Genomic DNA, 23,833 nt, shown 5'->3' with positions numbered 1-23,833 from the left:
TTTTGATTTGTATTTGATAACTAATGATGTTGAATGTCTTTTCATATACCCATTAGCCATTTGTATGTCTTCTCTGGAGAAATGTCTGTTCAAGTCCTTTGCTCATTCAGAAATCGGGTTGTTTGGGTTTTTTGTTACTGAAGTGTAGAATTTTGTATAACTTTCAGGAATTAATCCTTTATCAGCTATATGGCTTAAAAATATTTTCTCCCATTCCAGAGGTCACCCTTCCATTCTATTAATTGTTTCTGTTGCGAAAGATTTTTAATTTGGTATAGTCCCATTTGTTTATCTTTGCTTTTGTTTTTTGCTTTTTTGGTTTCACGTCCAAGAAATTATTGCCAAGACCAATGTCAAGAAACATTTCCCCCATGTTTTCTTGTAGGAGTTGTACAGTTTCAGGTCTTGTGTTTAAGTCTTTAATCCATCTTGAGTTAATTTTTGTGTATGGTGCAAGGTTGAGGTCTAATTTTATTCCTTTGTGGTCATCTAATTTCTCAATACTGTTTATTAAAAACACTGTCCTTTCCCCTTTGTATATTATTGGCAATCTGGTCAGAAATCAGTTAGCCATGGGTGTGTGTGTTTATTTCTGGGCCCTCTATTCTGTTCCATCGGTCCATATGTGTGTCTTTATGCAGGTGCCAAACTCCTTTTACAAGGCCAGCATTACCCTCACACCAAAGCCAGAGACCCCACAAGAAAACTGCAGGTCAATATCCATGATGAACAAAGACATGAAAATCTTGAACAAAATAATAGCAAACTCAGTTTAGTAGTACATTAAAAGGATCGTGAGCCGTGATCAAGTGAAATCCATCCTGGGATGCAAGGATGGTTTAACATAAGAAAATCGATAAATGTGATGCACCACAGTGACAGAACGAAGCGTAAAAACCACGGCCTTCTCAATAGGTGTTAAAAAGCATTTGACCAAACTTAACACCCTTTTGTTATTAAAGTGATCAACAAACTAGATACAGAAGGAATTTACCTCAACATAGCAAAGGTCTCTTATCACAAGCCACAGTTAATACCATACTCAGTGGTGAAAAATTGGGAAGCTTGCCTCTGAGACCAAGAACACAGTAAGAGTGTCCACTGGCCACAGCAATCAGGCAAGAGAAAGAAGTAAAAGGCATCCAAATTGGGAAGGAAACAGTAAAATGATCTCTGTTTGCAGATGATATGATTCTGTATGTAGAAACCCCCAAAGACTCCACCAAAAAAAAAAACCCAACCCTGTTAGAATTAATAAATGAATTCCATAAAGTTGCAGGACACAAAAATCTGTTCCATTTCTAGACACTAATATGAATCATCTGAAAGGGAAATTAATGAAACAATCTCATTGACAATATCATCAAAAATAATAAAATACTTAGGAACTAGCCAAGGAGGTGAAAGACTTGTCTGCTGAAAACTGCAAACCATTAATGGAAGAAATTAGAAGAGGAACAGATACATGAAATGACACCCCTGTTCATGGATTGGGAGAACTCACATTGTTGAAGTGTCCATCCACACTACCCAAAGTGAGCTACAGATTCAGTGCTTATCCCCATCAAAATCCAAATGGCAATTTTTACAAAAATGGAAAAAAATCCTAAAATTAATAGGGAACCACAAAAGACCCAGATTAGCCAACGCAGTCTTGAGAAAGACGGGCAAAGCTGGAGGCATCGCACGTCCTGATTTCAAAGTAAATTACAAAGCTGTGGTAACAGACAAACATTTACTCAGTGAGCTTACAGACTGCACGGGGAGTGGGAGGACATCGCTGTCCCCACGCACACGTCACCCCGTGAGCAATGTGACAGCCACGCTCTTTCCTCTTGCGCCAGATCTTCCTAATGCTTGAGTCAGGAACTGCTAATCTTCCAGATTTCCAAGAGTTTACATGTTTGAGAGCTGTTATAACCTCTGCGAGGGATGGAGGGTGGAGTCCTTTGTACCCAAGCCAGCACTTGAGGGAGAGAGCTGAGTGAGGACAGTCTGTTCTCCAGACCACCCGCCGTCAGGCGGTGGACGAGGAAGGCCACATGCCTCGTGAGAGGCTGGTGAGCTGCTGGTCTGCCCTGAAGGGCCCTTGCTGTCCACGTGCTGCCCGCGGGCCACCTGCACCCAGACGGCTCATCCCCAGCCTGCGGCTCCGAGCTTCTCCAGGCTTGGGTTCCCTGGAGGCTTGGGGGTCAGGACCCACCATTTCTGCCGGCCTCACAGTCTAGGTGCCTCCGTGCCTGGAACAAGGGATTCCAGGGGCCAACGTGGACAGAGAGAGGGAGGAGGACACGTGGACTAGTAGCAGGTACTGGATTCCCGTCCTGAGATGTTCTGACCCAGTGAGGTGGGGATGGTCCATGGGGCCAACCGACCCATCCCTGTAAGCTGGGGAAGCGGTTCTTAGCAGCAAGGCCTGTGCCATTCTAGAATATTCTGCCCTGTCTGGCACCATCGAAACCCGTCCTTGTGACGTAGGACCAACACCCGACCGCTCTCAACTGCTGATTAACTAAATTAAGTGAAGTCCTACCCTCCCAGGGCAGGCCTGCATGGACCAGTGCCCAAGCAGGTCCCTCAAAGCAAGACGTGGCTGGTGATGCCGGTGCTGGCAAGAGAGAGTGCCTTCTGGAACACTCTGTGCTCTGAATTTTTAGTAAAAGTTTAGGCAAAGGCTGGAACAGACCAACAGCATTATTTAAACTCTTCTCAGTCAACTGCTGTTGGCTGCTCTTACACCAGAAAGTCTGACTCTCATCCCTGCCTTGAAAATGAGCAAAGTGACTTTTCAGGCCGTGTGTGTGGCAGAGTGTGTGTGCTTCCTCATTTATCCACACAGCGCCCACTGCTCCTGTGCCACACAGCGAGTGAGGACAGGCGCGTGGTGGCCCCCGAGTCCGTATGCCACTTGGCCTCCACACCCCGGGACCAAGGTGAGGCACCGTGGGGGGGGGCTCGGGAAGGAGCGGGCTGCGGGGATGTGCGTTCTGACCCAGCCTCGCCTCCAGGCTGGAAGCTGCAGTGGTAGGTGGAGGGTGTGGCTGCAGGGAGGGACTCGGGAGGTCTGGGGGACCCCAGCCCCCGGAGCACGGCTGAGCGGGGAGGAGGCCTCCGTAGCTGATGGACACTCGGCTGTTGAGTGGACGCTCAAGCTTCCCGACTCCGTGGAGCTCTGCCAAGCTGCTGCACCCGGAATGGGAGGCTTCCCCACAGAATCCTTGGTGTGCCTGGCAGTTTCTCGTGGGGGGACCGATGAGCCTGGAATCGTGTGGGGTGGGGCAAACACTGAACAGACTGGCTCAAGTCCTGGAGGGGGACTGACCTGTCCAGAGCTGAACAGAGGGTCATGGCACCCAGGCCTCCAGTTTCCAGCTTGGCCTCCTTGCCGGCAGAGAGCCGGGCCGCCCTGGGATGGCTTCCCGGTGGCCAGCCTGGGCTTTTAGCAGCCCCTCGCCAGGTCTCTGTCAGGACTGGGGGGTGGTCGTACACCTGGCCGAGGACTAAAGCGTCCTGTTGGGACAAGATCATGCTGAGATCCAACAGTAGTAAACGTCATAGGTTTTCCCCTAATAGCTAATACGCCAGGAATTCTGACATGTCACATGCCAGCTCATCTTCTAACTTTGGTGAGAAGCGGGGGCTCAGCTCGGAGGGACTGTTGCTGACGTGAGCCTCTGGGCGGGGGGAGGTACACGGCCCCCGAGGTGCCAGGGCAACCACTGTGCCAGGGGAACTGGGTTGGATAAATCTGGGTTTGGTGGTGTTTGCCAAGCCTCAGAGAGAGCAGTGGGGAGGGGTGCTTCGCAGAGAGAACCCCTCCTCGGGCTGCCAAAGCTTCCAGTTTCCTGATGATGCCAAGACCCTAGAGAAGGGAGACCCTCTGTGAGACAGGGTCTCTGGGCCCCCTGGGAAGGGGCACTGGGGGTGTGGGGGTAGCCAGTGCGCCTGAGTCTGGCTGGAGAGTCACGTCCAATCTCTGGTCCAGGGCTCTCCTTGGCTGCAATAACAGGACAACTTTCTGTAGTTAGAAACGGGTTTATTTCTCTCACATGAAAAGGGGTCCGGGACTGGGGGCCGCTGACACTTGAAATCACCACTGTAGAGAGTCACCGTCTGAACACAGCAGGGTGGTAGACGGTTATATTTCCTTGTTGGTAAGTGCTCTGCTTCTGTGACCAGACAGTTCATGCATTTTTGACCGTTTGCCTTGATTCAAGCAGCCAAACGCCAGACCTCCACTGTGATTCATCTGCGAAGGGGAATGACTGCCTTCCTGGAACTGTGAAAGCCAGCTGGGGGCCTGGACCCTCTCTCTCACGCGTGACCTAGATCTCTCAGCTCCCCTCACCTCTGGGGTGCAGTTGATCCAGCTGCTGAGTGAGGTTATCCACACAGAAGGGCTTCAGAGACAGCTGCTGCACTGCAGAAGCAAGACGCTACCACCACGTGCATGGCACGTGCCCCCCTGGGCCCGGAGAAGCCAGATATGGGAGGGAGGTGCTGACTTTTATAATTGATTAAATCTGAGCGACAAAAGGACGTATAATCCTTAGAATGGAGCGCGCTGATCTGAAAATCAACACCACAGAATTCTAGGAAGTACTCGAACAGTATTTGAGGAGAATAGAAGCTAGTTACTTCTAGTGCCACGCTTTCCTAAGACAGGAAGACGATGGGTTGGAAGGAGGAGACAATCAATCAGGGTGGGTCAAGACCCCAACATCCCCCAGATCAGGAGCAGCAGTAATTCAGCCCCTTCACCTGGACTTTGCGTGATTCCCAGGATGTCTGCCTCCCTAGGCATGGAGACGCCCCTCGGGTGCAGGTCTGCGTGTTCGCGGTGAGAGGTGGGGCTGGGAGGCCGGCTCCTCCCTCCCAGTACCAGCACCCCGGGCTGGGTGGAGGACAAGGCCATGAGACAGAACATGCGATTGTATTAAAAAGCCAGCACCTGAAATTTTGCTCTGGACTGGGAGCAACTTCGTAAGACACAAACGACTTTGATCAAAACCGTAAGATTTCATTTCCACTGAGAAGTGTGGTGATGGCTGGAACTCACCAAGCGCGTGTTTTGATAATAAATTGTCCCAAGTGTCTTACGTCCCTTGTCTCCAGGTGTTGCAGCCACATCTCAGGAAGGTGGTGCTGACTTCAGAGGAGTGGGGACCCACGGTGACTCCACTCCAAGTGGCGGGAGGGGCCCTCTGTGCAGCGCCCGAAAGCCAGGCTTCGAGAACGTTCATTTCCGTGTGCTCACTGCATTTTTTCCTTCTCGTTGTAACTTCAGTGTCCGAGGACCCTCGTTCGTGCTGGGGATGTCCCCGTGTCCCTGATCCGACGGCAGGCGTGCCCAGCGCTCACTGCGGTGTGTGCCGATTTGTGGTCTACCCTCCCGCCCGGAGCGCAGTCCCCCGGGGACAGGCGCCCGCGCCGTCCACGTGTGGCCCCAGAGCCCCAGGGACCCTTCACACGTTAGTTGGAAGAAAGGAAGGGTGAATTTGTGAGAGTGAATGAATGGTGCCCCGGGAACAGCCACTTTACTACTGTGTTTTTAGTATTTGTTAATGCATATTATATGAATAAAGGATTCTGTAGGCAGCTGAAGTGCTTTCCGTCCCCACCCTACCTCCGAGGCATTATCTTTTACAGCTTATCATCAGCGTCCTGTGGTCAAATTATATCCCAGGAAACAGGCACCTGTGGTCCACTCTTGTACAGAAATACTTGCTGAAAAGCACTTTTTGTTTTGTTTTTTGCTTAGGATGCTTCAGAAGCGAAACTGTCTGGTCAACGTTTGTGAACATTTTTAAAGTTATTTCTGTCTTCGCTGAATTGCGTTTTTGAACTTTTGGACCAAGCTAATCCTGTCAGTAACATTCTAGGCCCTGTCTCACATGGCCAGAGTCAAATATTACTCGTTTATTTTTACAAATTATTGTGAAGCATTGGGAAGTAAAAGTAAAAATGCATCACTTTGTTCACTTGTAAAGCTGAAGAGTTTCCATGTATCTGTTAGCCATTTTCCTTCATGTGTTCATGGATTGGCTTTTTAAGCAATCTGCCAACTTATCTCTTGGAGTTTTGGCAGATTTCTTATTAACTGAACCTTAGGAATGCTAATTCCCTCTCATAGTTCTTGCAAACACTTTTCTATATTGTTACTTGCCTTTTAATTTAGTTTATGGCTTTTTTTTTTTGATGTGCAGAACTTCCTTAAAATGTTTCTGTGGTAAAATGGAGGATTTTATGTTTTTTTACTTAAGAAGAGTTTCTCAACTAATCATTAAAAAATTCCCCAAATGGTGATGTAATTGTTTTGGTTTTGACTTTAAATATATTATTACCTTTTAAATCCATCTGAGGTCTGTATTTATCCATACTGTGAAGTACTAGAATGTATTAACTTTCCTTTTTTGGTTTTAAAATGAACTTTGATTCTTTTTTTTTTCTGCAGAGGAACCTCAAGAACCCCTGTTCGGGTAAAGCACCGTCAGCCCCGGGAAGTGCTGGTGGGACCCGCGTGGCTGGTGAGGAGCCGCGTGACTGCCGTGGGCCTCTCCGGGCTTAGGGAGCAGCTCCGGTCCCTCTTCACACGTGTGGCTCAGACTCACCTTTCCCAGGGGCCTTTACTGCGAGGGGTATGTCCAGTGGGACAGGGCCACAGATACCAGCCTGGGGCCTCCATCTGGGCAGTGCCCCTGACTCTTGGGGAACAGCAGACACGGGGTCTTAGAGCGGGCGGCTGGGTTGCTGGAGGGGGACCTTGTGGTCAGACTGCTGGGCTGGGAAATATTTGCTTCATTTGACCTTGGGGCCAAACCAGATCCATCTGCCATTTGAGAACAGAACTCTCTTAATGGAAAGATCCCATCCAAACAAAACTAAACATTTTTCTGAGGAAGAACTCTGGAATTTCTGGTCTGGTTATTTCTCATTCCACCCTGGTTGTTACGGCAATGAGAATCTTGTGCAAAGGCGGATGGTGGGAGCCTAAGTGACTTGCTTGAGATAATGAGTCACTATTTAAATTGAGTTTTGTTTTGTTTTTCTCATAGAAGTAAGTACTTCAAGTGTATTTCCAGGAAAATAAACACGAGGCCTATATGATTTTGGCCTAATCAGACATGGCCGCCCACCTGCCAGCCAGACCTGCCACACCGCGGGGCAGTGATTGCTGCCCGCACCATCTTTCTCCGGGTGCCGAGCTTTACAGCCACCCCTCCAGCCCTCCGGGGCCTTCCTGTGACCTCGCCCTACCATTAGGGAAATTTTTAATGAAATCTTGAACCTCTCAGAGACCTGTTTTTCCTTCTTAAGAGCATAAGTGCACGTTAACACATCTGTGGTCACTACTCCTAAAGCAACACCCACAGGCCCCTGGGCTCTCCGTCTGCAGCTGGTTTGCCCTCTCCCTGGAGGAATGACGGTCCCGGGTGCTTTGTGCAGGGGCCCTGCTCTCCTCTCCTATGGCCTTGGTGTCCCTAAATGCAGGGTTGTCCTCTTACCTCTGGCACAGCTGCCCAGGCCACTAATCCCAGGTGTGCTGGGACCACACCCCGCAGCCCTGGGGGCACCTGGGCTGCTTGTCTTCGGGTACAGAGGCCTCGTGTTCACCACCGTGTGCAGACGAGCAGCACCTGTGTGCGCTGTGAAGACAGATCGGGAAGGAACTGGCTCAAGACTCCCTAGATCTGGGTTCCCTGGAAAGATCGAGTGGGGACAGTCTCCAAGGTTTTCTGCTTCTGAGCAGAGAGGAAGCTAGCAGGGAGACGTCTGCACATCCCCTTCCCTGCGAACAGAAGGGGAAGGCAACCCTAGGCCTGTTTGTTTCTGTGTCTCGACACATCCACTCCTGAGTCTGTAAGTCCTGATGAAGTGGGAGACGGGTGACTTTAAACTGGGGCCAGATCGGGGAAGAATTTGAGGGGAGCAAGATTCAGCAGGGACCAGCTGAGAAGCCGAGGCGGTAAAGAGGGGGCAGCCCCAGGTAGAAGATGGTGGGTGGAGCTGGTGAGGCCCTTTGGTGAACCGGGCGTGAGGACTGGGTGATTCTGAGGCTTCTGTCTTGAACGTCTAAGAGGAAACAGACTGGGGAGAAAGCGTGCTGCTTTGTTCTTCCCGTGAAGTAGAAGCTTGGGTCACCGATTCTTCTGATTTGCTTTTTCCTGTCTGTATTGCACGTTCCAAAGTCTCCTCCAAGGATTGCTTTAGTTGTGCCCTACCAATTTTGATGCACTGTGTTTTTGTTCTCATTCAGCTAAAAATATTTTATAATTTCCCTGAGATTTCTTCATAGGTCTGTTTAGACATATGCTGTGTAACTTTTATTACTGGGTATTTTCTGGTTAACTTTTTGTTACTGACTTCCAGCTTAACTCCATTTTGTCAGAGAAACTGCTCCGTATGGTTTTATTTCTGTGAAGTTTATCAAAACTTGCTTTTGTGCTTAGCACATGGTCTGTTTGGTGAGCATTCCACGTGCACTTGCAAAACACACAATCTGCAATTGTTGGCTGCTGTGTTCTACGTGTGTTCTGTATGTATATGTTCTGCATAGTGTTCTGCATGTGTATATATGCTCCGTGTTGTAAACATGTATGTTCTACATGTATGTTCTCAATGTTTGTGGATGCTATATATATGTTCTCTGTATGTATATGTTCTATACATATTGATTACACCAAGTTGGGTGGTATTTTTGGTTAATATTTTGTTCAAATTTTCTACATCCTTACTGGTTTTGGGGGAAGCTTGTTCTATCAGTTACAGAGAAGTGTGTTAAAATCTCCAGCCACGACCATAGGTTTGTCTGTTTCTTCTTTCAGTTCTGTCCGTTTGCCTCCTGCACCTGGCAGCCCTGTCACGAGGTGCCTGCACACTGAGGACTGTCGCCTCTTCCTGATGAGTCGGCCTTTGTTGCTGTGAAAGGGGAAGGTGCTGTGTGTGGGACGGGTACGGGCAGACGTCAATGTACAGGCGGAACCTGGAGTCTGGGCCTCAGGAAGAGATGCCATGCTGCCACTGAGGGCACACCAGTCCTCGGCCCTGTAAGTGGCACTGCTTGAGTTAGGTGAGCTGGCTGTTTGCTGTTCCCGGTTTACTTGCTCAAAAAGGTGGCTGTCCTAAATTTCATTCCTAAATATCCTTGCTAGGTGAGTAACTGGACTGTGTAATTCGTACTGCACTATTAATGGTTCGCTTGGCAGAGTTAGTGACCACCGGGACTGCAGTGGAGGGAACTGCAGGCTGACTGTCCACGAGCTTCCTCTCAGGAGCAGTGAAGGTCTCAGAGTATGCAGCTGTTTCTCCCTCCCAGGACTCCGGCCTTGTTCGAGACTGCCCAGCGGTTTCTGACTCCTGGGAGCCCCCTTCCCCACGCCAAGGGCTCCATTCTGTGGTGCAGCCACAGCTTACTTCATCACGCCTTAATGAGTGAATAGCTCTGTTGTTTCTGATTCTCTGACACCGACATCATGAACTGCATCATGACGACTATTCTTACACATAAATTGTGCGCAGCTGAATGCTTAATTAGGGGAAATTCCTGGAAATGAAATTACTGGGCCACATGAAATGAACATTTTAAAGTTAGAATGTGTTTGAAGTTTATAGAGGAAACACAGGTAATAATTTGCTGTATTGTACACTGTATTGTGGTAATGCTGTGATACAACAGAACCACTAAATGCAAAGGTTATAGTGTTATTCCACACAATGTAGCTATAACCTTACCTCGTATCACAGAACAGTACCATATTCATAGGCAATTATGGGATCCAGTTTTTAATTTTACTTATGAGGGGTGCGATCGTTTCCTCATTCTTTTTGTCTTTCATAATTTTTGTTCATTAATTATCAGTTTCTGCTGGTCAGTTTTCTAAGTGTTGACATTTTTCTTACTTACTTACTAGCTCCTTGTGGGGAAATCACCAGTCCTTCCATAAGAGGAAATCGGGACTAGCGGACAATTACTTAGCTCTCACTGGGCATCAGCCTGTTTCTAGGGCTCCCACAGCCGACACACTCTGCCCCACAGAAGTCGTGAGGCTGGGTGTGGCTCGGGGTCTAGGGAGCTGGACACCCAGGCTGCTGCTCCGAGGGCCCCTCATCCAGGCACCTGTGGGCTGTCCTTGTCCCTCGTGGGAGCTGCCACAGTGTTCCCTGCACGTTTCTGCTGGGACGTACTCCCTGAGTCAGACCCTTGCTGGCTGAGGGAGGGAGGTGGGCCTGGGCACTGGTCACATCCTGGCTCACCCGAGGGCCAAGTGCCAGAATGGGGCTGGGGACAGACACCCAGAGCCCCATCACTACCTGGACGCTTGCCCCATCCAGAGGGGGCCAAAGGCAGGTGAGGCAGGGGCGAGTCTCAGCCCACTGGGAACTTTCTCAGATGAACTGACAGGCCAGCAACACTGGAACACATTTACTTGTCTGGTTTATTTTGCAAACAAACATCCTTTCAACTTGTTCTTGAATGTTATTTAGAAAACGCTCTTGAGCTGTCTCCCCGGCATGGGGCGGGCAGACAAAGGCACATGGAGGTCACCCTCCCTGCCAGGCCCTCTCGCTCCGGGGGGCATCTTGCTCAGAGTCGCCCTGCGCTTCTGTGGGACAGAGGTGTCTCCTGAGCAGTGTCGTGGGTCCATTGCTCCCTCCCCCACCACCTCCAGGGACTTCTTGTGGTCAGGCTGCCTGCCTCCGCGCCCCCTCCCGGCACCCACCACCGCTGACCCAGGTTCAGGTACCAGGCACCTCGCGTGGCCACCTGCAGGCCAAGCCGGGCTCAGCCTTCTCCCCGTCCCCTTGTCTTCCCGGGGTCTCATCAGTGAGGGCACAGGGCCGTGGGCGTGTGAGCAGGGCAGTGAGCGCCCTTGACGTGGGCGGGACGCAGACAGAGATGCTGTTGGGATTTAAAGAGAACTTGCTCTAGCAGCCGCCCTCCCGCCATTCTGCAGGGCAGAGGCTGAGGCCCAGATTATTCAAGAAACTTACCAAACCACGTCCGCGCCCCCCCCCCCCCGTCTCCCGCCACCAGTCACCTCCAGAAAAGCTGCCCCAAGGTCATTCCCTAGCCCTGAAGCCTTGGGAAGCTCCCAGCTTCCAAGAAAGCCACATTTGTCCTTCTGGACAGCACTGGTGGTGGCTGCTCTGCCTCTGCAGGGCTGGGTGTGGCCCGCCGGCAACCACACCAACTACATCTTTGCTATATTAACTTACTTCTAGGTCATTCCCTCTTACTCCCGCACCAACCTCGCTCAAGGCCCACCTCCCCTAAAACCTTTCACTCCTTTGCTGAACTCTCAGCGTTGTCTTCTGCAAAGCCTTGCACAACCTCGTGGTCAGATGGACAGACAGATGGACAAATGGGCAGAGGGGCAAGGAGACACAGTGCAGACTGTATGTGGTCGAGGGTCTGCGAGCCACAGTGATGTCCACACATCAAAAGCAACGTTAAGTTACACTCACGTCCTTCACTTGTGCTTTCTGTATAACACGGGCACCTCGTGGGTTTGGGGACTTGTGGGCCCCCTTTCCCATCACCCCTGCTCAGTGCACAGACTTGCTGTCTCCGGTGCTGCTCTATTAAACCGCCCCCCCACCCCGGCCAAGAGGAAACCCTCTCCACCCGCCTCCTTCCTTCAGCCTCCCCACCTCAAAGCCCTCGAGTCTGTCTGACCAGGAGGGAGGGAACAGGAAGACCTGGAGAGCCAGCCCGAACCCTTTCCAGAGGGTGGGTGGGCGGTGCCCCTTGTAAAAGCCCCTGACCCACATTCACCAGTGCGTTTCGTACACACATGTGCAGAAACTGGGACTAAATTTACAGATGCCTCACACACCTACAGCTTCCGTAGAACCAAGCACAGACGTTACTTGGGTTTTCACTGCTGGCTGATAGATTCGGGGAGACACCGTCTGCCTTTGCCTGTGAAAGTCTGCAGGACGATGAGGCACCTTATAATGGGGTTTCAGTAAAAATGGGTGTCTTTAGATCTGAAAGGGTTGTAATTATTTATGCTATGTTTGAAAATCACAAATTTTACGTCTTCTGGCTTCACAGTTGCAGTTGTTAAAACCATGCGAGCTCGTGTTTCTCAAGTGCATTGAGTGTCCCTGCTGCTGCTTACACTTCATCACCTGCCCCGCTCAGCACACGAGGGTTTGCAAAATCCTGCCTCCAAGAGCGAGCAGCTGCTTGGTCTCGTTTTTCCGCAGTGATGTTCTGACAGCTTATTCCCCCTGTTGCTTCCTCAGGGTCAGGTGCTGAACATCAGGCGCTCTAACAGAGATCCCAGTGCCACCCCAGGGTCAGTGTCCGTGCTGAGGCCCGCCGTCCAGGGCTCGGTCCAGGGCACCCCTGGGCAGGCGGGGGTGGGCTGTTGTCAGGAGCGAGGGGACCACCTACAGCCTGCCCCTGATTTCCTCCTTACACCTTCAGGAAACACAAAGGAAGTGACAGGCCCTTTTCTTTCCATCTCCCAAACAACACTCTTCTGTATAAAAGGTGCCCTGAATCCTTTGTGATGTCCACAAGCCAAGCGGGGCCTCGTAGAGGGCCGGCGGTTACAGTGCAAGCACATGATGATGACACACCGCCTACTGCCTCTGCTGAGTCTCGACCCCGTTTCCCAAGAATAAAGGATTAATCTGTGATCTTCCAGCAGGAACTGCATCTGGTGGGGGGGGACGGCCGCCTGGAGGAACAGACGGGCCTGAAATCTGCCTCAGTGGGTCGGGCTGAGGCTCAGCTTTGAATCAGACTAGACAACAAGCTTCCTGTGGAAAAGAGGTGCTCGCTGTCTCCAAGACCACGGACGGGCAGGTTGGGGCAAGGTGCAACCATAACACCCGTGGTGCTGGCGTCCACCCAGCCCCGGCGAGAGGGGAGCTGCTTCAGCCCTTCCAGGGCCAGCACCTGCCTGGAGCCCACTGCCACTTCTGGGAACTGATCTCTGGCACACCAGAGCGGACGCCTATGTGCTCAAACGCTCATCAGCAGCGGTGGATGGACTAAACCACGCATGGCCGTGCCATGCAGCTGTCAGCAATAAGGCAGGTCTGTGTGCAGACAGGCAAGACCCACACAATCCGTCTTAACTAAAAAAGCAAGTTGCAGAGACTTCTATACAACATGATCCAATTTCCATGGAAAAAGAGAAGACCGAGAAGGAGGGAGAGGTGTGCACAGACATCGAGGAAACTCACAACATTTACCTCCAGACCAGAGAGAGGCAGACGAAGGATGGAATTCAGAGCCTTTCACGTTTCAGATTCTATCTACCTATATCAATATTTGAGGTTTTGTAACTCCTCCATGTAATTTCTATAACCTGAAAACCTAAAAAATAGCCATTTAAAAACTGCCATTCTTGATGAGAAAGGAAGGTACATGCTACTTCCGTCTGCAGAGAGGAGGTATGTTCCCCAGAATGGCTCCTGGGCACCTGCCGGTCCTCAGGTCAAGCACTCTCTTCCTTTCGATGAGTCTGGAACAGGTTCCTGCCTTACCCTAGTCCTCACGAGGCCCTTTCCACCAGCAGACAGCTGACAGCTACCATCACCTGCAGCCTGGGGTGCGGCTCTTAGAATCTCACTGGAGGCTGGTCCGCCAGCTCAATTCTCCAAGTTGGGCCTCCAGAAAATCTGCCTTGTAGCAAGGTGCTGCATTCCTCTTGGAATGAAGCAGTTTGGTTGAGCACAGAGTTTCCTAGAAATAGATTTTGTATGTCTGTGGCACAAATGGGGGTAGACAGGTGTGCACACATGTGCACAGACATAAATGCACACTAGCATGTGTGTGCTCAGCCCTGCCCCTACTTGGCAGGTTCTCAGGTTCTGTGGAGCTGGGGATTAGATGTCGGGAGCTGCAGGCCCCCACCCTGGGGGAGCCAGGTGCATCGCCCCCACTGCTGACCGGCTGCTGTAAGGAACATGTCTCTGCAGGCTGCATAAGTGCCCTAGGGAAGGTGGCTGCCATGTGCCCCCCTCCCCACCCTGTCCCACATCCAAGCTCTGCTGCAGACGTGAGGAGGTTTCCTCTGAATGTCCCCAGCTCAAGGCCCTGGGGCCTCAGGATTTGCTGCTCAGAGTCACTCAGCACACAGACACGGACCGGGTTTTATTCAAGTGGTCAGGCATGGTGGCTTGGGGACATTCCACACATGGTTACAACACTTTACAAAGACATATGTTGACTCTGATCACCTGCTCCTCTGCCAACAATGAGTAACACTCACTCTCCCCTCTGCTCTTCATTGGTCCAGACAGTCCAGTTTCTGGCTCACAGCCTTGGAGGGCTGTCCTGGGAACATGTCTGACGTCCGAGCACAAGTGACCGTCCCAGGTTATGGGGGCTGGCTCTCCAGTTGGTCGTGTGGATCTGGTCACAGCAAATCTTCTAAGTCAGGGAACCCGGCTCCAGGGTTTCTGGGTGGTTCCTGGACACTGCCCGCTGCTCTTGTTCAGGCTTCTCGTAGCTCGCGCCAGCCATCCTGGTCACGGGCACTCGCACCCAGGCCTGTGATGTCTCAGGATGAAGATGCTGTAGCCTCATTGCTAACAGGGACCACTATCATAAAGAGGTTGGAGAACTGGCAAAGCAGTTGAAGCAGCTGGACGGGGTTGTGAGCAGAATGCCTGCCGGGGAGGGGGTTGCCTTGGACAGGGTGTGGGCCTGCTTTTCCCCGCACCCCCCATCCCCCACCCCCAAGGCCACTCAGCCCCTCTCAGACCCACGAACAGTCAAAGGAGGCCAGGCGAGGACAGCTGCTTACCAATACTGGATGGGAGCTTGATACATTTTAATCTTTCATTAAAATAATTCTCCACTCAAACAGAAATGACTTCAAGATTATTCTCATTAAGGAGAGAACAGGTTTCCACCCCCACCAGGTAAAATGCCTGGTCTCCCTGCCCCACGGGTGAGGTCACCACCCGCAGGGCCGCCGACTGAGCCCTGCCCGCTGCCTGCTGGGCAGGGCCTTCAGAAAGTGCAGGTGCCCTGGTGGAGGGGGGAACCGCTCCACCCGCTGTTCTCACCTGGCGCCCTTCTCTGCACTCTCCCTGCCAGCCTGGCTGCCCCGGTGGAGCAGCAGCGGGCGGACAGCCCAGAGGTGGCCTTAGCGGGACTCGGGCAGTGGGGTACGGAGTGGGCGCTGGAGGGGCGGGTCCGCCCGGGCTCGCAGGAGAATTTAACGGAAGCCCTCGGAGGGCGGCTACGTGTCCTGCTCACAGGAGGGCTGCCCGGGGGACCTGGGGGCGGGAGGCCAGTGGTGCTGGTTATTCGGAGGGAGGGCGGCCAGCATTCCAGCTCAGGCCCGCGCTCCCCGCAGAACAGGCACTGAGATTAGAAAATTCCTCATTTTTTCCCTCAGTCGCTGTACCCAATACCTGGGCTTCAACCGCCTTGGTCTCTCCTACTCTCTTTGAAAATAGGGCCGGCTACACAGCCAAACATTAACGAGACAATTACTAAATGCTGGAGTTCTACAATCACTAGGTTTAACCCCCAGGCGGTTACAAGGTAACCCGGCTGGCTCGCCCCGCAATCCTGGCGGGGACCCCGGCTCACGGCCCTCACCGCGGCTCCGCTGCGCAGTGGCCTCACCGCTAGATGACCGAGGTCTCCGTCTGCAGGAAGGACGGGGTGCGGGAGCCACGGGGCACCTGCAGGGCGCCCTCCGAGCCGTTCCTGGAGATGGACGAGCTATGCAGCCTGTAGTCCCGGCCGGAGGGCCGGCTCGGGCACAGGCCTCGCCACTTCCTTCTCAGCTCGCTCTGCACCTGCGGGCGAGGGCAAACGCAAGGCGGGCGGTGGGGGTCAGGCGGACGACAGGCTTGGAACGGGACCCCAGGTGCCCTCTAATGCAAACACCTGTGAACGAACCCCTCCCTCTTCCGCCCTTTTCTGTGTGGAGGGTGCGACATTCCTGCCCGCCCATCAGACGCGCTTGGGAGGGTGCGGCAGGGAAAGGGACGCGGGACCCGACGGGGGCCTAGGGGAGAGTGTCCAGACTGCGGAAACCAAGGCTCCGAGCTGCAGGTTCCAGGATCTTCAGTCCGTAGGACAGCAGCTGACACACCCAGAACCGAGAGAGCTAATTCGGATTTTCAGGGCATGCAGTGCTTTTACCTACGGTCCTGGTTCTGCTCCCTCAGTCCTGGTGAGGGAGTTCCCGGGGAGTTTGGAAAGAAGGAAGGGAGGCAGGTGTAGCAGTCGCTCAGGCCAACATGAGGGCCGCGAGGAACAGCAAGTAGCGGGAAAGGGGGAGCCAGCGAGGCGCCAGCTGGAGAGGCGGCCACAGCCCAGGTGAGTGGGGGCCAGCGGGGCGGGGGCGGGACAGAGCGGGGGGGGGGGGGGGCGGGGGTGGAGGGCGGGGGGCGGGGCTGAGGAGAGGAGCGGGGTGGGGTAGAGGGTGGGGTGGGGGCGGGAACTCAGGGCATGGGGCGGGGCTCAGGGGGGAGCAGGGCGGGGGCGTGGGTAGAGGGCGAGGCGGGGCAGAGTTGGGAGAAGGGAGTGGGGTAAAATGTGGGGCGGCGGCAGAGGGTCAGCAGAGGGCGGGACAAGGTGGACCCGCGGGAGGACTGGCCGTGGACCCGGGAGGGGCCCCAGACTCCGTGACAGCGCCTGGCGGGCGGCGCAGACCCCCGCACGTGCGGGCAGTGTGAGCGGGGCCGAGACCCCAGGTGCTGGGCGGCGGCACTGACCCCATGGAAGGCTGGGCCTTTTGCAGGGCTGGGGCATTTTGGGGAATTCCTCATAAAGCTAGAATCTGTGCTTGCTTCCCAGAGGTGAGCACTTACTTCACTGTTCAGAAAGCAGTAGAGAACCGCCACCACCAGGCCCTGCAGGTGGAAGGGCGGTCAGAGGCCACTCGCCCCCGCCCCCGTCCCAGGGACGCCCAGCCCCTGCTCACCGCACCTGAAAGGATCCGATGCACAATTCGAACAGGATCTGGTACTTGGAGGAGATCCCGATGGGAAACACGGCAAACACCATGTAGTGGACTCCAAACAGCGGAATGAGCAGCAGAGTGGACTTGGCGAGCCTCCTGCACCAAAGAGAAAGGATCCTGAGGTCCCCGCCCGTTCTGGAAAGAACGTGCGAACGGACCGTCAGATCACCTTCCCTCCTACCGCAGCGGAGCTCCTACAAGAAACTTGACAGGTTTGGCAAGAAGATACTGGTCTGAGGGGTCTCACTGCCCCGTGGGCCACTAGTTTTAATAGTTGAGACCCATCCCAGCATTTGAAGGGGGGGCAAGCTTTACTTTCAGATCAGAAGAGCAGACAAAACGGTGGTCCCTTGAGCACACATGTGACAGAGAGTGTCCCCGTGGAGAGCAGACTCAGAAGTCGGGGAGCCCAGACGGGATCTAACTTCTTTGTCACAGAGCTCTTACCCTCCCTAGTCCGAGCAGATTTTCTCCTCACCGTGTTGTTTGTAGAAAACAAAATAACTGAACGCAACTCCACCCTCCGAGGAGCCCCATTCCTTGTCTGAACCTTTCCCGCTCCCCAAGCGGGTGCTGGTCACGCTCCTCCAGGTCAGGGCTTCCCAGTTCCTCCTGCACCAGAACCTGGTCATGTTAAAACGCCGCTTGCTCCCAGCTCTGAAAGTCTGGGGTGTGACCTGAGAATGCATTTCTGTCAGGTTCCCGAAGATGCTGTGGCTGCTAGTTGGAACCCTGCTTTGAGAACTACTGCGCTAAGGCAGTGACTCTCACAGCTGCACTAGAGAGTCATCTGGGGGGCTCTTCAGCTTCCTCAAGTCTGCCTGGCCCTCATCCAATGATGTCAGCTCACTGCAGGTGGCTGGCATCTTCCCAGGGGATTCAACGTGGTCCTATGTGACCTTGCTTCCGCCACCTGGTCTGAGGGTCAGGAGCACTGGGGTCACCGGCTGGCCCACCAGGTGATGTGTATGCACATCAAGGCCCCCAAATGAACCACCAGCAGGTGCTCTAATGACCAGCCTCATCCTGGAAACTCTGAGTGAGGGGTGCCTCCTTGCTCCTCCCCCACCCAACACTTGGAAAAGTCACGAATTTCTCTACATATTTTAGAGTTGCCTGCCTCAAACCTAGCACTCAGAGCCTCAAATGTAAGTTCTAGAAATGTGTTCATTTCTCCCAGTTCCCTCAAAAAACCCACCTGTGGTGTTTACCAGAGGCTTGCCTCTGTATTGGACCATCTGCACAAGCCCAGAAGCCCAGCCTACTCTGCAGCAGACGTGAACGCCCCTGGGCAGCAGGGAGAGCCTGCCCACCCTCCAGGCCGCAGCTGCAGATTTGCACGTCTGACTTTACGAGGCCCGCTGTGCCCACACTGCACTGACACTTCGGCTGGTGTCACCATGCATGAGGACGGGCCCTGCAGGGAGCTATGCCGTTGGTTAAACTGCAGCGAGAACCTGCCTGAATTCCAATTATCCATCTGCCCAGAAGTGCTTTGTGCTGGTTTTTGGAAAAGGGTTCTAGAGGCTGGGCCCCAGGGACCCTGTGTGGGGAGACCTGTTACTACACTACTGAGACAGTTACAGGGAGAAGAAGAAGACGGCAAAGTACAACCAGGCGAGATCACAGACGTGCTCTGCCTTTTGTGTTATCCTGGAAAAAGACCAGATTCTATTATCCCCACTTTGTTTTGTTTCAAAAATAAAGCATCTGTCTCTAAGACCTACTCAGTGAACTTCCCACAGAACCCGGAGGGAAGGTCGGCGGGGCTGTGAACACGACTAGCAGAAACACTAGGAGTCAGTGTGAAGACAGCCTGGGTGGCAGGCGTGGGGGGCGGGGCGCAGGGGCCGCCCAGCTTCTCACCTGAGCCAAGGAAATGCTGCTCGGAAGGACTGCCCCCCACCCTGAGATCTGACATCTGACGTGGAAACCCATCTAGCCCGGCCTCTGTGGTGGGCTGGGCGGAGATTTCCACGCCGGGCACAATGAGGGGTGTGTGTGTTTCCTAACTCTGTCACAGCACTTATTGCTGCCAGGCACGAAATGTCTTTGAATATTAATTTAGTTAATTGAGTTTTGAATAAAACTCAGTTGATCCTCATAGCCTCAGTGACAATTACACTATTATTTCTACTTTACAGGTGAGGAGACTGAGGCTCAGAGCAGCCCAGTCACTTTCCCCCAGGCCTCCATGACCACCAGGATGCTGCCCGTCTCCCACTCTGTTTGAAGGAGGGGAGGGAGGAGACGGCTGCGTGGGGCCCACCCTCGGGGCAGGCTGGTAACCTGCGCAAGAGCCAGGGCCACACAGCTTTCAGTAGCTGCAGCTCCAACCAGGTCTGTCTGAACCCAACCACTGTACCAGCTGTACCAACCACTCACACCAAACTGATTTTATTTTGTATCTGAGTTGTGAGCTGTATCTTTTCCTTATAAATTCGTGACAGACATGTACAGAATCTTCAAGTTCCTTTACTGTCTCAGAGCCTCAAGAATTTTTTTTTTTTTTTTAGGAAAATTGTTGGATCTCGTAGATCCACAGTCATGTGGAGGAGGCTTAACCTCTGCTCCCTTTCCTGGGAAGGGAGAGGGTCTCAGCCGTCCCCAGGCTGTCACTCAGCATGTCCACAAACATCAGCGGAGTCATGATCAAGCACAAGGCCCGACACCAGGTGCCACCTGAGCCCTGAGGTCTGAGGGGGCAGAAGAATTGAACATGAGGTATAAATAAGGTGTGGCCAAGGAGAAAGGTCAGATGACAACACAGGAAAGTAGGCAAAGCACCTCGAGAAGCAGCTCCCTGGGGGACATCATGATGGGAGGGGGGGCCTGACAGTTGCCAGGGCAACCTGCCCTCGGACAAGACCCTCCGTCTCTGGGGGTCCCTGTGAAGTGGCCAAGGGCACACGCCTGCGACTGAAGGAGGAGAGCTGGGGCCCTCTGGGCCTGGCTCTGATCTCCTCACACGCGCTTCGTCCTCACCCTTGGGTCCTGGGTGACGAGGTGTGTCTAAGCACATACTCACTTGTACTGGGACTGGTCATTGCCACCGACATCTGGGGATGTCAACTTCTGCAGTAAAATTCGTATAATGCTAACAAAAAGGATGAAATTGACCTGCACAAAGAGAGATGACACATTTGTGTGTGATGCCCCCTGGAAAGGAGGCCGGGATGTCTGTGGCTGAGCCTCACCAGTTTCAGCAGGGCCCAGCACAGCTGCCTGCCGCCCCCCAACCCCGAGAGCGGGACAGTGTCCCCTGCAGTGTCACATACACTCTGGCCCTGGGCTGCGGCGGCTAAGTAAACTGACTTTGAGATGTGCAACGGACAGACCGAAATCTGGTTCAGCTCAGAGGCTGCACACTTGGTCCTCCCGACGGTGATTCCCCTGAGGGTCCCCTGAAGGAGCAGTCTCCTTCTCACCCACCCCCTTCCCTGAGACTCCACCCTGAAGGGGGGCTGAGCCCACCGTGGAAGAGCTCGGCCTTGGGGTTCGGGCCTCAGAAGACCCAGGAGAACGGGGCTATTTATATTTACTTCTGGGCAGCAGCCCGCTCTTTGCCCAAGTGTGCAGCCTGGAGGGTCACTCGTGTTTCAATACAGAAATGACTTACTATAATGGAAATTAAAATTGGTGTTCGTATAAGCCACCAGGGAACACTGTGGTCGTTGGTATCCCAGCAACTGTTGAGAGAGGGAGTCACATTACCACGGATGATTCCAGCTACAAATCCAGCACAGGCTAAGCGCACAGCCCGGGACTCACCCCTTACAGGGTGCTTGCAAAACAGAGCCCAAAGCCCCCTCCCCTCCCCTCCCCTCCCCTCGGGGTTGTTAGATGGTCCCTCTTGACTGCCGTGCTCCACCCTGAAGGCACAATTGCTCTGCACTTAGAGATCTGCTGATGCAGAGGCAACTCCAGAAGCTGGGAGAAGGGGCAGGCCAAGCCCCAGGAAGGCCCACAGCCTGGGCGTTGGCGCAGCTTTCTCCAGCTGACATCGCAAAGAGAAGTCTGCCTTCTGAAAATCAGTTCTCCTCAGCTCCCAAATGTTTAGTATTAGTATCTTAAATGAAAGCACAAAAATGCCATCAGAATAGCTGAGGCAGGCACTGCCAGGAACGTTTGTCCAGTAACAGGTTTCAGTTTTGCTTTTCAGCATAAGGGCTGGCTCCAGCGGGAGGCTGGGGTCGGGTGCTGGTGAAACGCCTCCCTTGTTCCCTCGGTCACCCGCACTCCCTCCCAGCAGGGGCAGAGGCCCACCCTGGACCCCAGCTGGGGTTGACAGTAGGATGTGGGGCTCCTGGAACCCACAGGGCAGAGGGGAGGCTTCCCACAAATGCTGTCTTAGACCTGCAGCCCTGGCCCACCCTGCAGCTGCTCCTGGTGTGGGAGTGAGCCAGGCTGAGGCCAGGAGAACTGCCCAAAGTGCCAGTGACAGATACATGTCACATAAACTACAGCCATACAACTGGACTTTGAGAGGCTCATTACCAGAATAGACAACTGGTAGACCACAGCCTCGTGGTGGGAACTCTTGGTGCCTGAGTTTGGGGTCTTGCTCTGGCTCATTGTACTCACCAGGCAGAATGTCTGCGGCCCTAGGCCGGCTGCGCTGTCTCAGAGGGTGGTTCCCAGCTGGCCATTGTGACCTGGCTCAATACTGGGCTCTGCGTTTGCTTGGCGCCCTTTTGTGAATACTGCTCCAAGCTCTGGGACGCTGTTCTGTCTCTGCCCGGTTTACCCCAAACTCAGCTCTGCTGTGAGACCTGGTTCAGTCCCATCTCTCCCATGGCTTCTCCCGATGAAGTTCAATGTCCTCTCCATCAGGTATTCAAATCCTCAGCTTGGCCACATGTGCTGCCTTCTGATCAGACACGGGGCCTCTCCCTAGTTTCCCAAGACTTGGTGATGCCAGGAACTTAGCGTCACTAGATGGATCTCAATTAAAAGGCAGAGGTACGGGCCCAGCACTCACCCTGTGTCTTCTAACGAGAGCCTGGCTGCAGTCCACGCACCTGTGCAGACAGTGGGGATGCCTGCAGAAAGACACCTGGTTACCACCACCCATGCTAGTTCCCTGGACCAGCCCTGCAGGGACAGAGTGAGCCTTCGTCGGCCCAGCCATCAAGGACCAGGGCTTTCTGATGAGCAAGTGGAAGCTCTTCATAATACAGACAAGTTTACGCTCATGCCTGATGAAGCAGTGAAGATAATCTGAATGCTTTGAAAGCTGAACCTTCACGGGCCTGAAACAAATCACCATTTTTTTGCGGGTGTCTGTGTCAACGTGCTGGCAAGGCTGTGTCCAGACATGGCGGTGACCTGAAGGGGTGCTCCTGGCTGTGAGTGTGGGGGTCCCGCAGCTTTACCCCCTTTCCAATTCTGGTCAGTGTGGAGTCCCACTGACGGACATGTGGTCGGGACTCAGGATGGACGGCCCCCTGCTCTTTCTCCTCCCAGGCCCCTTCCTTCTGACTTTCCCAGCATCAGGGTACACCTCAGCCAATGAGAGAGCAACCAGGTTCTCAGAAATATTAATGTACTGGCTGCAGGGACCTCCAGTGGCCCTAGGAAAGCTCTTCCTACAGGCTCAGCAAAGTGTTTTCGAGCTGAAAGAGTCTGCATTTACACGTCAGAGAGGACGGAATCAGGAACCTGGAGGGTTTGGGGGTGGCAGTGTGCGGCAGGGCAGGAGTCCTTACCCCATCCAATCAGGAGGTAGGCCACAAAGCGTCGGCTGGGGGAGAATATGGCCACCAGGAGGGTGTGGAGGTACAGCCCCTCCACCAGCAGCCAGTAGAAGTTGGCCATGATGCAGTACTGGAAGACCACCAGGCTCAGCTTGCAGCCCACCTGGAGCCAGACAGCAAGAGACACACACTCATGGCAGGCAGCGCCGGGCAGGGTGCAGCACGTGCTCACGCCCTCCGTGTAACCCGACCCTGACACAGAGGTGTGAACCCAAGTGTGTGCGTGTCAGGGCACGGCTGGCCGGGGTCGCTGGAGGGTAAACACCAGGTGAAGGCAGATGCCCACGGTGTCCCGGAGGTGATTTGTAACTCTGAGGGAACACAAGAGGCACCTGGCACAGCCTCCCTCTTCCTCATCCCACCTCCTTGCCGCCTGCATCTTCATCCTCCACCCTGCACCCCCACCTCTCTCCTTCCTCCTCCCCTCCCTGCACTTCCTCCCCTCCCTCCTCCTCCCCTCCCCCCTCTCCCCTTCCCCCCTCCCCTTCCCCTCCCTCTTGTCTCCCCTCTGCACCTTCTCCCCCTCCCTTCACCTCCTCTCCCAGCTGCATCCTCACCCTCAACCCTGCACCCCCACCTTTCTCCCTCCTCCTCCCTCCCTGCACCTCCTCACCCTCCACCTCTCCTCCCTCCTCCCCTCCCTGCACCTCCTCTCCCGGCTGCATCCTCACCCTCCACTCACTCCCACTTCTCTTTCTCTGTCTTCCTCACTGTCCACTCTTAACAAGAGATAGGAAAATAAAGGGGAAAAACAAGAGAAACCCAGCAAATAAATTTTCCCCAGGTGTTTTAAAAGGGAAAAAATATGTGTTACACAAAATAAATATATTTTAATCTCTCAGAACCCCACATAAGTAAACATGTCAGGTATTTCTACATCATGAGCAAACATGGCATTGAGACTTATAGTCACTAAGCTCATATAAATGTCCTACAAATCCAGCACTTTATTTCTATTTTTCTGTATCTTTGCAGCCTCCTCCCCAGATATGTATCTGTGGGTGGGGCGGACACATCCACATACGTGTGCAGATACACTCTTATGTGTATGTGTGTGGATTTACTCATACGTGTGCACAGGGCAGATGTGCTTGCAGGAGATGCGCAGCGGCTTTCAAGCTGCTG

The 23,833-nt window shown here is 53.5% G+C and overlaps 1 protein-coding gene across 2 annotated transcripts in view; it reads right to left on the bottom strand.

Annotated features, from left to right (window-relative positions):
• Positions 1-14,783: 14,783 nt before the first annotated feature.
• The window catches only part of VIPR2 (vasoactive intestinal peptide receptor 2), a 63,363-nt gene continuing 54,313 nt past the window's right edge, over positions 14,784-23,833 (bottom strand). Inside the window, exons 7-13 of one of the 2 annotated variants that reach the window (XM_072964034.1) lie at positions 22,661-22,811; positions 21,934-21,994; positions 20,572-20,641; positions 19,981-20,072; positions 16,919-17,048; positions 16,801-16,842; positions 14,784-15,780 (exon numbers count right to left, since the gene is read on the bottom strand). In XM_072964034.1, coding sequence (XP_072820135.1) covers positions 15,607-15,780; positions 16,801-16,842; positions 16,919-17,048; positions 19,981-20,072; positions 20,572-20,641; positions 21,934-21,994; positions 22,661-22,811 — 720 coding nt within the window. In that variant the 3' untranslated portion in view covers positions 14,784-15,606. The remainder of the gene's footprint in view (positions 15,781-16,800; positions 16,843-16,918; positions 17,049-19,980; positions 20,073-20,571; positions 20,642-21,933; positions 21,995-22,660; positions 22,812-23,833) is intronic. The other variant, XM_072964035.1, reaches the window with a different exon arrangement.

Source organism: Vicugna pacos, chromosome 7, assembly GCF_048564905.1.
Source record: "Vicugna pacos chromosome 7, VicPac4, whole genome shotgun sequence".
NCBI lineage: Eukaryota > Metazoa > Chordata > Mammalia > Artiodactyla > Camelidae > Vicugna > Vicugna pacos.
Note: the sequence above shows the minus strand (reverse complement) of the source record. Positions and strands in the feature narration are given on the sequence as shown.